The sequence below is a fragment of the Nelumbo lutea genome, chromosome 1 (genome assembly GCF_056320005.1).
Source record: "Nelumbo lutea isolate HS-2025 chromosome 1, American lotus-T2T, whole genome shotgun sequence".
NCBI classification, from domain to species: domain Eukaryota; kingdom Viridiplantae; phylum Streptophyta; class Magnoliopsida; order Proteales; family Nelumbonaceae; genus Nelumbo; species Nelumbo lutea.
Genome location: NC_142684.1, coordinates 201,046,034 through 201,060,770, shown reverse-complemented (window position 1 = coordinate 201,060,770; position 14,737 = coordinate 201,046,034). Strand labels below are relative to the sequence as shown.

At 32.8% G+C, this 14,737-nt stretch overlaps 1 protein-coding gene across 2 annotated transcripts; it reads left to right on the top strand.

The window, feature by feature from the left end:
* The first annotated feature begins 3,515 nt into the window (after positions 1–3,515).
* Positions 3,516–4,648, top strand: LOC148880368 (small heat shock protein, chloroplastic-like). 2 transcript variants are annotated; one of them, XM_088962255.1, is made up of 2 exons: positions 3,516–3,946; positions 4,078–4,648. In XM_088962255.1, the coding sequence occupies exons 1-2, from the start codon at positions 3,724–3,726 to the stop codon at positions 4,494–4,496; spliced, it is 642 nt and encodes a 213-aa protein (XP_088818381.1). In that variant the 5' UTR covers positions 3,516–3,723; the 3' UTR covers positions 4,497–4,648. The 2 variants fall into 2 exon arrangements, with proteins under 2 accessions (XP_088818381.1, XP_088818380.1); XM_088962254.1 differs by having other exon boundaries at positions 3,544–3,949.
* Positions 4,649–14,737: the final 10,089 nt, after the last annotated feature.

Sequence of the window (14,737 nt, the reverse complement as noted above, 5' to 3'; positions counted from 1 at the left end):
TCATAGATGATATCTTGCTAGAAACCATCACAACCAAACCCAGTCCATATTATGTTCGGGTCATTGGGTGTTGTTTGAGCATATCGAGTTCAACACAAACCCTATCCGCCATCGTTCTAGTAAGGGTAATAGTTGGTTGATCAAACTTCAGGACAGGACCGATTGTTAAAGCAATCAATCGAAAGATGCTTTCAATGTAAAAATTACATTGAAGGAACGGAAAGCTAATCCAAACTAGAACCATAGATGGCCCCCAACCAGGTTTGAATATAAAACTTTTAATTTCAAAAGCATATCTCAACCAGACTTACAAGAAGTCATCTTCCCCAGCAAATCTAATCAAAATATGTTTCAAATCAAGAGTAGTCACCCATACCTCATTTTTCATAGGGAAAAATCATGATCAGTACCCTGTATTTTGGCCTGAGTCACAATTTTGTCTCCAAATTTTAAAATGCAACAATTCAGTGCCCGAACTTTCAAAATGTGACAATTCAGTACATGCCATTAACCAGCCCGTTAATCATCCGCTAAGTGATTTGAAAAGTAAAAAATGTCCTTATAATGCCATCTAATTCTCTTTATCAACCATCCAAACATTGACAATAAAATGAATAGTCCCAAATTCTAGATTCTTCTAAACATTCACCAACTTTTTTGAATAGAATAGGCTAGGATTTGGGACTGTTTAGTGCTTTTACAACATTTGGATGGTTGATAAAGAGAATTAAATGGCATTCAAAGGTCATTTTTGACTTTTCAAATGTCACTTAACGGATGATTAACGGACTGGCTAACGGTAGGTACATTGGATTGTCATATTTTGAAATTTTGGATACTGGATTGTCACATTTTGAAAGTTCGAGTAATGGATGATTGCATTTTAAAGTTTGGAGACCAAATTGTCACTCAGGCCAAAGTACAGGATACTAATCAAAAATTTTCCGTTTTTTCATATTAAAAGTTTTGTAGATGAATTCCTTATTTTCTGGTAGGGGGGTTGGTTGGCCATGCATGCAATTGCCGATGAGCACCCAACGTAGGATATCATAAGATTTCTCTAAAACTTACTCAAAATGAGAAAACAACAGGTTCACCTTGTTTGAGGCTAGCCTCAATTATAGGACTCCAAAATCGGCTTAGGCAATGGAGAAAGTTTAGAGAGAATAGAAGCAAAAGAAGATTTTGTGAGAGGATGAAGGGGATCATCCTTGGGAGCCACCATGGATGAGGAGGACATGATTAGGGTTCATGCCGTAATCCATTCTCATCGGTTTGATTGTTCATATATGCATCTTTGTAACTAATAATTAGTATAACTAATTAGTGGAATTTTAAGAAAAGTTGGGTATGAGAAACTGGAGGCTAAATGAAAATTGAAAACACATCAGTACCAAATACCCTTTAAATCATGATGCATTATCACGATGCTGCATTATTCCATCACATGTAATGCATCACTCGTGGAAACATCCTCATAACGTGAAATTCATGGTTTGATGAAAACTTGTCATATTTCCCAACTAGGAAAAAACCAGTCCAATTAGATTAGCCATCAGATGAGGACATTTTGCAACAAGGTTTTTAAAATCGGACTAGATAAGGAACCGTTTTAGGGACTGGTTTTTGGGTTGAACAGTTCAACCATCTGGTTTGAATGACTTGTTTTAATTTAAAAAATAAAAATAAAATAAAAAGTGAATAAAAACCATTATATGATTCAACCACCTAGATTAACGAATCATTGACTAAATCAATAATTTTTTATTAAAAATAAATTTTAGGGTGAAATGAAACCAATTATTTGAGCGGTTGTATGGTCTGTCAATGTATATGATCAACCCAAAACACTCAAAACAAGTTCTATTTGCAATGGGTTAATTTTAGGTCTAACTTTTTTACAACCAATAAAATTAGGTTGGCAAGAGAGAATTAAGATCTGTTACTCATAAAGCGCTCCTTACACCGACCTAATAGCCACATCCCAATAATAATACAAGCGCAAGAAATGCTTCGAGATGTATAACCAAGACAAACAATGAATTCAATGTGAGAAGCGCTGTATGAGAAACAGATCCAGACTCGGCAAGAAAGTACTGTGACCAGCAGATGTGTCGTGCTCTCCTGAACCATCTGATCACATAGAGGGCCCTCTCAATCGGTTAGACATTTTATCCTTAATCCAAATCACCCGTATACACCACCATGTGTTGGTTATTATCCTCATAAATATACATTAGTCATCTAAAGTTTAGTTTGAAAAGAAATTTCATCACCACTGGCATGGTTTTCGAACCATCATTGATCCTGACGATTAGGCCATTCGGCCTAGAAACTGTATAGACAATCGGTTTATTTTCATCCTTTATTTGTTTCTTGGCAAAAAATTATTGATTTGGTCAGTAATTGTCAATTTGGGTGGTTGAATTGTAGATTCATTTGACCTAGATAATAGTTTTTGACCATTTTTTTATGTTAATTATTTTTTTTTAATTGTAATGGATTATACATTCGAACCAAACAGTCAAACTGGTGGCCAAAGCGGTTTCAATTCCGGGTCAGTCTTTAAAATATTATTCAGTCTATTATTAATATAGACCAGGGATTGAGTGTGTGTTTGGAATCATGGGCATTTATTGAATAAACATTGCTACATAGGTGCCACTTCAACATTTCCCCTATTACGTGAATTCATACCATTAGGGGAAACTTCATTTTAGTACTTCACCTAACGATGTTTATTCATTGTTTTATTGATGTAGCGCCTAAGTATTAATAAACAGATTCATCATTACTTTTCTCGATTTTTTAAATAAATCAAGTACAAAACGTTTAGTCAATAAATGTCTACAGTTCCAAACACATGCTGAGTGAGGTAAGGGTATAAAAATAATCTAATTAGCTTTAAAATCAAGGGATAAGTGACTAGTTGGTACGTGAAGGGAATCGGTTAGCCCAAACTCTGCTGAGAGACCTAAAGCCTGAAGCCCAAGTCCAATTTCAGTTAGGCCCATCAGAGAGCTTGCTTGAGAAGTTGGGCTTAGGCCCAAGTCCAACTTCAGTTAGGCCTTGATGGGTTTTAAGGGCTCATGTTTTGAATTTGTATCTTTAATTTGGTTTACTCTATCATATAAAATAAAAGCGTTCTGTTTTCAGTGATTCATCATCCAAATATTTTTCAAATTGGATATTTTTGGATGTTTGACACCGTGAGCATGAGGCATAAGCTTAAAGCCTTAAAAACCTTCTCTTTCTTAACGTAATTTTTGTTCTCTTCACTTCACGTTCATTGTTTTGTGGTGCACGAGTCACGACCGAATTCAGATATGCTGCTCACATAGCGCGCCACACACTAATCTCGCAGCACATTTCATCCGTGCATCTGAAACCTCTCCGTAATTATAAAATTTATTCCTGAGATCGGTGTGAGGCGCGCCTCGTCAGGAGCAGATTCGAACTCGTCACGACCACGATGACCAATCTCCCACTCTCTGCTTATCTCTGTATTTTAGTCTAGAACCTTCTACAGCTTTCTCTGCTCTCGAAGCTTCTACGCACTTCTTTTTCCTTCCCTTCCACAAGCCATCTATATAAAACACTTCCCTTCCGCCATTAATTTCAGACAAGATTATCGAAATAAAATCCCTAACGACTTCACTAATATAGTCTCTCTCGCTCTCGCTCACTCCGTTCCGGTTCGATTTCCGAAATTAGCATTCTCCAATGGCTTCCGCAATTGCATTAAGGAGAGCCGCTACTCCAAGTCTCCTCAACAAGTTCCTCAACCCAGTCCGTTCTGTCACGGTTGTTCCACCCGCAGTGCGCTCTTTCAATACTAAGGCTCAGATGCGCGACTATGATGATGACGAGCATGGTGTTGATGTCAGTGGCCGCTCCGACCAGCCTGTCTCTCGCCGTCGTGATTACGTTCCTAATCCCTTCTCAGGTAGTTGTATAAGTCATTGATCGTTTATCCTGTTTAGTTTCCAGTTTTTTGACTTGTGATTCATACTTGGTTCGATGACCCTGTAAATCTTTTTGGTTTCTCACCATGTTTTATTTCAATTTGATTGGCAGACGTGCTCGATCCTTTCTCTTCAACAAAGAGCTTGAGCCAGGTGCTTAATCTGATGGACCAGTTCATGGAGAACCCATTCCTGGCTGCATCGAGGGGGATGGGAGCTGGAACGAGGAGAGGATGGGACGTGAAGGAAGATGAGAATGCTCTGTATCTGAGGATGGACATGCCAGGGCTGGGGAAGGAAAACGTGAAGGTGTCTGTGGAGCAGAACACTCTGATCATCAAGGGAGAAGGGGAAAAAGAATCTGACGAGGAGAAGAGCGGGCGAAGGTACAGTAGCAGGATCGACCTGCCTGAGAAGCTGTACAAGATTGATCAGATTAAGGCGGAGATGAAGAATGGTGTTCTCAAGGTTATTGTTCCGAAGGTGAAGGAAGAGGAGAGGAAGGTCGTCTTGCTAGTTAAGATCGACTAATTTCTGGGAGTAACTCCGGTTGAGAAGATTTCAAATTTCAAATGTTGGGTATAGGGGAAAGTAGATTAATTAGAAGAAATTGTAAAAAGGTTTTTCTAGTACAAATGTTAAATTGTTAATGAAGTAGAAACCAGGCTTCTGAAGAAAAGAAATTTTCACTTTTGGGGGTCGCAGAACCAATATCCCATTAATCCATTATCCCTTTCAAATGATATGAATGAAAGAGAGAACGAAAATACCGTAAAATCTTATGGCACGTTTGGTTCGTGGGAATAGGGCTCAGGAATTGTAATCAGAATGGTTCCAATTTTTAATTCCCTTTGGGATGATGAGAAATGTTGGTATAAGAAAAAGAAAATTTATTTTTTCAGTTAATTATAATGTGTTTATTTGTGAGAAAATTTACTTTTTAGTGTTTGTTTGCTGAACAAATTTTTCTCAATTAAAAAAATGCATGTAATTTACTTTTATAACAACTCAATATACTCATGTGCATGCATTCATAAAGCAAACTACTAAGAATTAAAATTGTTCTATTATTTGGATTTGTTGGTACATCAAAAAAGTTGTATTCAATAACATATTTTATTTAAAAAGTCATATATACATCAATAGATCATTGAATTTGTCTTTAATTTGTAATTAGTTCATCAATGTCAATAGTTCAACCTATTCATTCCATGTAGTCATAATCATCTATACATCAATAAATCTATTTGTGGTAAAATATAACCATTCATTCCACCTAATACAAGTAGATTGATCATCGCAAAAAAAAGGGGACAACAATCAAATTGCTAATGCATCCCCAAAAAATATACAAAATGGACGCAAAGGCTCAACCATCAAAATAAATTTTTGTTATATATAATTAGTACCTAGTTTGTTAATAAATGTGAGTTATAATAGTTTTAAGTCTTTTATCCATCCTTTCAATATGGAGGTTCTAACTTTATTTGAAGCCATGTCTTCCTCAAATTTGGTTTTACTCCGTAAAATATCATAACTCGACTTTCAGACTCAACTAAGAAGCCATATGCTTTCATCAAGTCATTGAACATCTTTCTAGGCTCATAACATCGGCATACACATTTTCTTTGCTAAATAAACAAAACCCTCTCTCAAAAAGGTATTGTTCAACCTACACGACTGGTTGGCACTTGTCCAATGCTCTTTGTGCACATATTACTTTCCTAGCTTGTAATTTATCAGATTAAGTCATTGACTCCTTGTCTGTAGACTAGAGACTCCTTGTCTGTAGACTAGACAATAGAGAGGGTGTCATGGTGTATGGGTGCCCACCTAGCCCAATCTGACTTGACAGATTCTATTAAGGCTTTAAACCTTCCTACCACTTCACTTACAAGTGAACCAGACACAATGTCAGTGGTTATGGCTTAAGTGGCTGAATTGAATGACTTAATGCTTTTGTTATTAGTGGATAAAATACCTAAGGAGTTCAAAACCTACTTAATAACTTGCTAAAAGATGAAGTAATGCATCATTCAGATCAACCACTTCAGCTATTACCAAAAGGCCGCTAAGCCAAGTAAGGGTAAGTATTAGCTGAATAGGGACCCACATGAATGAACTGCTCAACAAAAGAGCTAAAGCCTTTGTATCTCTAATGAGAAATCTGAAGGTCATCAATCCTAAGAATGCTTGATGCAACAACATGCATTGCATATGAAAATCAATTTTTGTAAATATCTAAATAAAAAGGGAGAAAAAACATAAACAGAAGAAGACTTCATTAATCTATAAATCGTTTTTTACATCTCTCAAGTCAATGGATAAAATCAAGTGCAACTGCTATCATGTACCATAACAACTTTTTGACAGTAACTTTCAGAGATGGAGAGAATATTTTTAGACCCAAAAGGATGGTTCACACTTCCTAACAGCATTTCAGTAATTCGGCCTACTCTTTTAACCTATTTGTACCAAAAACCAGATAGAACCTTCAAAATCAAACAACCTAGTTGGTATAATTTGCTTATACATAATGGATTCAATCCAACCAGGTTGAATCATGAATGGAATCAGGTGGGGCATGATATTTCACATAGTATCATGATGATGATGAAAAGGTGAAGATGATAGAACCAATGTAATGCACATTTGTCTTTTACAGTTTAAAACAGATCTGCCAAACTACTATACACATCAAAGTTCTAAATGGCTATTTAACAGTTTAAAGCAGATTACCCAACTTATCTCCTACCACACCACCCCCGTCCATAAACACACACACAAAAGAGAGCCTAGTTCTCTCATGTTTAACTATTTTCTTTTTTTTTTTTTTTTTATAAGCCCTCATGTTAATCTATTTGTCCAAATATATAATACTTTTTGTTTTTTTCTAAAAAGTATTTACTTCTTCTTTTCTTATCAGGGATAAAAATCCCCTATACAACCATTGGCCACACACAAGCTGCACCTCTATATTCTGCACATTTTTCGTGGAATGCATTTTACTTTATTTCTTAAAAAATATAGTCAACATTAAGGATGTCAGTGGATTGGATTTTAATCCATTCCAATCCAACTCATTACTAGTAACCTCGGATGCAGATACCCGTAATAGATTTAATAGATTGAAAGTAAAAAAAAAAAAAAAAAAAATCTTTTTCTAGTTGGATTAGTTTAATTATATCCCGGTCCAGTGACTCCAATCCATTAAAAAACCAATCCAAATTCCCTTGCTCCGTCATATTTGGAATGAATGGTTTCCAACTAGATATCATGGCCAACGTGGTATATGTTATATCATGACTCCTGCTGGATATCATGGTAGTAATTGACAAATAGTAATCAGTTCATATGGACAATGTTTTTGTAGGAGACATACTTTAACAATCTTTTTTTTTAAGGACTACTTTAACAATATTTAATCATTGATTATTACCTAGTAATTAGTGTTCAACCAATTTATAGATAATGGATTGGATTGTTTTAGATATCAAATGGAACATGCTTGGCTTTTCTATATTCTCCGAGAAAAAAGAAGCTTACTAGCAGCCTGTGCGTTAACAAATAAAAACCATACTCATAAAAACATTAGGAAGGGACTAACAATAGTGTTATTGAATAGATAAACCATCTTCGTGAATGCTTATCTTCAACAACAGAAATAAAAGTGTAATTCGACAACACCAACTTCGATTGATGGTTATATTGACTATAATCACCTCTCTGTCATGGAATTCATTACTAGCTTGCTCGAAACTTTCCAGCAAAATAAAGAAAGAGACGCATAAACATTTTGAATGCAGAAATCTTACCTCAAATCACCACTGCGACGACTCTGACTGGAGGTTTATCTTCAAATCACTGTTTTATCTTATAGCCCCTTGTCTATCTTGATCGGCTACCACAAATTTACAAAACCTAATGTTAGAAGAAAGAGAAAACCCTATAGAAAATAATGATAAAACCATATAACAACTCACCAATAAAATAATAGAGAGAAAAACAGAGAGAGCGTAACCTGTGTATCATCAAACTGAAAAAAAAAACCATTAGAACGAAGTAAAGAGAATAGTAGGTGAATAGTAGAAGTCTGATGGAGAAAATGATTTCTGATCTTTTGGGTTCAAGTCAAACTCGAAGTGATTGAAACCTAGTTGAAGTTGGAGTTGTGTGCCTTCACATTCTACTCGAGGTTGAACAAGAACCATGGAATGAAAAACAACAAAAAAAGGGTAGAACAGGACCGCTAGAGAGAAGGATTCATGGATCTTGTGTTATCTTTCATAGAGATGGCCGGAGAAGCTACCGGAGATATGGCTGTTGGAACAGCGGCTTCGAAGGGGAGACAAGCTTGTCGACTTCTTGCTTTGACAAACCCGATAGATTTTCTTAGCCTTTTCTTTTCGTACCGGGGTCGCATCAAAATGGTGCGATCCCGCTCACTAAATTTTGGGATCCTGCGTCCCTCTAGTTTCTCATCCCAAAACACTGTTTACCAGTAAACAAATACAAGAAAGAGAGAATCATTCGAGAATATTCCCTTTTCTCATCCCTTTCTCAGCAATCAAACAAACCATTACTGATTCCAATCTGAATCAATGAGAAAAGATCATTTCGATTTCAATTCAGAGGGGCTTTGATTCCATCTGTAAAATAAAACAGACCCTTAGGTGTTGCATACAAAGTCCGTTAGAAACTTTTCTGAACATGACACATGGAGTTCGGATCTGTTGGCCAGAACACATTGTTGGTCACATTCATCTACGCTCATCAATATCGTTGATTACAATACAATAGATGTTCCATATATACGTGGCTGGGTGAATGTTACCAGCAATGTCTTATAGTCAGCAGATTCAGATTCGTTCTCAATGATCTATGCAAAGTTATGTCAAATGAACTAACTTCCAATTTGAATTGGCTGACAGCCATGAAAAAAAAAAACAATCCAAACTCCTTTCCAACGGATAAGTGTACATAGAATCCTCCTTTCATCTTTGCAGTGCTATACACATTTGTATATGTACTCTTTCCAAACTGAGCCCAAAGGGAGAAAAAAAATACATCTGATTTTATTGTTTGGTTTGATTAAACATTCCAAAGCGTTAGACATCTTTCATATTAGCCTTTTCTGGGTAAATTACAGTTTACAACCCTGTACTACGGAGTAATGGCAAATAACCTCTTGAAAATGGAAATTGCAAAAAAAAAACAAAAATAAACTTTTTTGAATAATTAAAATGGCAACAAACATAACATGCAATTAATATCAACTAAACTAGTAATAAATGGAAATTAAAATAAAAATGCTAAAAATGATTGTAAAATAGGATAGTTTGAGAATTTAGAAAAGTTTAAATAGTCGGTCACATGAGATTCATCTTCAAGTTAACTGATGAAATGGTAAGGGAAGGGATCTTTATTGGAATCTAAAAGTTTAGGGGGCCTTTGCTGCAAATGAAAGCTTAGGGGGTGATTGCCACTAAGGCACTAACCCCCAAAGTACAAGGTAGTAATATAGAATTTACCCTTTTTTGGTGAAGGATTAAAGTATCGTAATAGTTTGGATATAGATACGGATATGCTTTGAAAACACATGGATACAAATGAAAATTATTAAAACACATGGATACATTAGGAAAATAATACAAATTTCATAAACACATAAATTACACTAATTTTAAAAGTCAAAATAGCCACAAATAAAGTATAAATACATAAAAATGTATATTTTAATAATAAAGAAATATATTATTGATATAACAAGATACATAAATATCATACAATTTTGTTGATAATCTATCGATCAAGAGTCCAAGACTCATATTATATAGTTTTTACAAAATAAAACATGCACAAAACCATTATTATATTAAATTTTGTAAATACAAGACACAAAACATATGCAATTATTATATTTTAATTACCATAGAAATTATTTTCTATTTTTACTTTTCAACATTAACAAAACAGTCAATTAAATATTAAATTTTAAAATGTTTGATAATATCAAAATTATTATCATATCAAATTCATAATTTTTCTACATGTATTATTATGATATTTTTACTTCAATCTCAACTGAAAATATATAAAAATTATTAAAATTTTAAAGATACATATCATATGAAATTGATAATTTTTAATTACTTAATTAACGATTCCATTATTAACATTTTTTCTATAAATTTTCTTCAATAAAAAATCATTTTTATATAAATTTAAATTAGTGGATTTGATAAATTCAATTTAATATTATATTCTTGAATATTTTGTAAACAAAATTTTTTATTTTTATAAATAATAAATATGTTACTTTCTAGTCTAAATTAAAATAACAATGAATAAATTATAAAAAGTACATTAAAATTTGAAGATACATATAATGTACAAATTTATGAATTTTAAATATTAAAATAATTATTCTATTATTAATGTTTTTATTTGTATAAATTTATTGAGAGTAAGAAAAAAAAAATTTATATAAATGTAAATTTGATAGATTGTTTAGTTCATTAATGTTTATAAAATACTAATTTTTAATGTTTTTTTTTTATTTTAAGTTTTCCTTTTTGAACATAAACATATATTATTTATTTAGGATGCATCTAGATGATAAAGTTAATAATAGTTATTTTATTTTACTTGATATCACAAGTTGCATGTAGGGGTGGATTCGAGCCAAACCAAGTCGAATACTTGGCTATTTGAGTGTGGCTAACTAAAATTGTGTTAGGCTCAAGCTTGATTCAAGCTAGAGACTTGAGATCAAACTCGGCTCAGTTCAAAGCTAGCAAGTTCAAGCTCGACTGCAATCCAAGTTTTTTCTAAAAAATAAAAATTATACATATAAAAATATTTTTTGATTTTACATACAAAAAATTAAGAATTATAAAAATTATTTGTTATGATACATATAAAAATAAAAAAAAAATATATATATATATATACTTATAAAAATGTTTTTATTCTACATACAAAAAATAAGAATTATAAAAATTATTTACTATTATACATAAAAAATAAAATTATCATATATAATAAAATTATTTATTATATATATATGTATATGTATATATAATAAAAAATTATTCATTTATTATACTAGTCTCGCCAACCTCACAAGGCAAGCTTCACTGGGCTTGAGCTCGAAACTCAATTTAAATCGAGTCGAGCTGAGCTTTTCATGAGCCAAGCTCGAATAGCTCATGAGAAGCTCAACTCGTGGCCATCCCTAGTTGCATGATGACGTAGTGGCTCAAGACGTTAGTCGTGTAGTGGCACAGGTTTTTGGACTTAAGTTTGAATCTTAGCAAATGCGTTTTTCAAATAAGAAATGTGCACGTATCAATGTGTTTCGGCACGTATCAGTCCGTATCAATCGATACAGTGTGATACACACTGATATTAACCTATATATTATCGATACACATGACTAGATGTGTATCATACCAATACAATACGCTTTGTATCGTGTTGATATTTTAATCCTTGTTTTTGGTAATCAAAACTTTATTCACAAACAAATTACCACGGGTACATCAAATCATAATAATCAAGCAAAAGGCAAGACATGATCCAACCAAGTAAAACAAAATGAGTAGAGATTGAAAAGCCTAAACTATCATGTCAATATGTTTCACCTAGCCTGGCAAAAAGTTGACCCAACCCCCCCCCCCCAAAAAAAAAGAGTTAGGGTCTCATATTCATCTTCCTGAATTTGAGAATGGCCCAACCCGAAAAAACTAGGTTAAGTCATTGATCAACCTGCTGACCCAATTGTTAGGTCTAATTGGGACTATTTATGTATTGTTATAAATTTTCACTTTTTGATCTTTATTATTTATCTTTTAACTATTTGAGTTGTTGAAATGTTCAAGTTTTTTATTATGTTTGGAATTTTAAGGTTAATTCCTTTAATTTGTTATTTTCATGTATTTTTTCTTTAAATTTTAAATTTATGTTCTTTTTAGGGATGACTCGAATTAACACATAGGTCAACCCTTACCCGAACATTTAGGGTTAGGGTCTAACACTTTTCCGACCTAACTAGAAATTCAACCCGTAGTGTCTTGACCCAACCTAATTGCCAGGTCCCCACATCATGTGCCACCTTGTTGGCACTCCAACTAACATGGATCGAAGGGAATGAAAATTTGGAAACTCATAGATATGGACGAAAAATATGAAAAGCACTTGGATACTCTAGGAAAATACATACATATTCTGTAAAAATACTAATAATACTAAATTTAATTTCAACATAACCACAAAAAATGCACAAATACATATTAAATATATATTTTTAATGGTATATATGAAGAAATGCATTACATATACATTTTTATTTAATTTCAATTTTATTAATAATACATCAATCAAGAGTCCAAGGCATATATTATATACATTTTTACAAATTAATACATGCACAAAGATATTACTATTTTATTCAAGGTACAAAATGCATGCAACTATTATATTAGGATTTTTAAAATTAACAAAAAGGTTGACTAAAAATTTAATTCTCAAGTGTTTGGTAAACAATATTTTTATTTTTGTAAACAATAAATATGTTATTATAAAATGTAAACTAAAATATCAATTAATTATTTAAAAATATATATAATCTTAACTTAAAATATATCAAATGTATTAAAGTTTCATATGATATGTATCTTTGAAATTTCAATACATTTTTTACATAAATGTATTTTTACTTATTTCTTTAAATTATCTAAAATATAAAATCATTTTTATATAAATGTACATTTGTGGATTTGATAGATTCAATTTATAAAATATTCTTGAATGTTTTATAAATAGAAAATATATTATTATTTAATAAAAATAAAATATAAATTAATATTTCATACAAATTTTAAGATACATATCATGTGCACATTATAAATTTTAAGTAGTAAAATAATTATTCTATTATTAATACTTTTATTTGTATAAATTTCTTGAGTTTGAAAATCATTTTTTGATATAAATATGGATTTGATAGATTATTTAATCTATTAATTTATAAAATACTAACTTTGAATATTATTCTTTTTAATTTGTAGTTGGGGGTTGTTGAATATAAAGATATATTATTTATTTGAATTGCATATAGACATTAAAGTTAATTTATTTCATTTATTATTATAAAATGAAAAGTGTCTTAGTGATTAAGGGTGCATTTAAGTCTTGGGCACTTGGTGACTTGAGTTCAAATCATGTCATCTCCTACGGGGTTAAATATGCGTGTTGTCCGATTGTGTCAATACATATCGAACCATATTGGTCAATATGGATGATAAGAAAAATAATAGATAATAAGAAAATGTAGATTAAATATATTGATTTTATGAGAATTAAGGTATAAATACATATGTTTTAGTTCTTTTCAACAATTATCAATTGTCACTCAACATTTCACATTTTATATAAACCATTAAGTATATATATTATTTTTATATGTAAATAATTTATTTATAGTCATCTAAAACTCCTATTTCTTGTTATTAATATATTTTTTATATTTATTTTAGTTTCTTAGTGTATCTTAATTTATATCCACATATATCTAAAGCATATCATAATATATCTCTTAAAATTGTATTTTCCATACTTTAAACCTTGATTATACCACATGTATGCTGATATATATTTAACATTGTAGAGCTTAGTTTAGTTCTTATCAAGGTGAAAAATATAATGGTCTATTTCAACTCAAAAAAGAGTTTTTTTTTCCTTCGAAAAGAGTGGAACAATAACATTAGCTTTCTTTTTTGCACCTTCCAACTTTTTTTGTGGTAAAAGATCATCAATATTCATTACTTGAAGAAGACAAAAAGGTATTACAGTCTCTGTATAACGCCTGAGGACAACTAAGCGGGGGGAACCTCAAAATAATTAAAGGAACTGGCCTTAGTATGGCTTTTTTTAGCTAACAAATTTGCAACCCCATTATTTTTTGTGAAATTCACTTGAACGAGCTGACTTCACGTCTTCCAGCAAGCTCCAAAATGTCTGAGATGATGGAAAGCAGTACTGGATGGAAGCAAAAAAAAAAAGAGGAATCTTGATCATAGAAATCAAAACTCCCGAATCCGACTCCACCTGAAACCATGAGAAGCCACAAGCCACTGCTTCTGCCAAACCTGCTCTCAGAGCCACAGCTTCCGCTTCCAAAGCCGATCGAGGAGCACAGAAAGGAACCCCCACCTACTGCCCTTACAAGGGAAGCCGACTCAAATCTGAAAATACATCCAAAGGCGCCTCTATTCCTTGAGGCCATAAATGCTACATCTGAATTCAATTTCAGGACACCCACTGGAGTGTGAGGAGTTTCTGCCTGGGAATTTAGGAGGAGGGGAGCTCCAACCTTGACAATCTTCCCATTATCTAAGGATGAGTCCGAGCTGGTGAAAACTAATTCATTCCTGCGTTTCCAAATGTGCCAGCAGCAGGTAATTGCCTATAAAGAAATAAGGCTTGTCTCCTGAGCCTCCATGGAAAAGCTATGACTGAACCAGGAGGAAACCCAGGAAACCATAGACTGATGAGACACCTGATCAGAATGGAGATTTCCATGAATACAAAAAACCGAACTGCCCGAGCAAAGTGACAATGCAGAGGAGTATGCATTAACCACTTTAGCAAAAGTTGCCGCTTGAGAAAGCAGAGAGGGTACAAAAGATGAGTCATGGGTGTATGTGGGCGATGAGGATCTGACGGAAGATTCATTGAAACTACCAAATTTTTGAATCCATTCCCACATG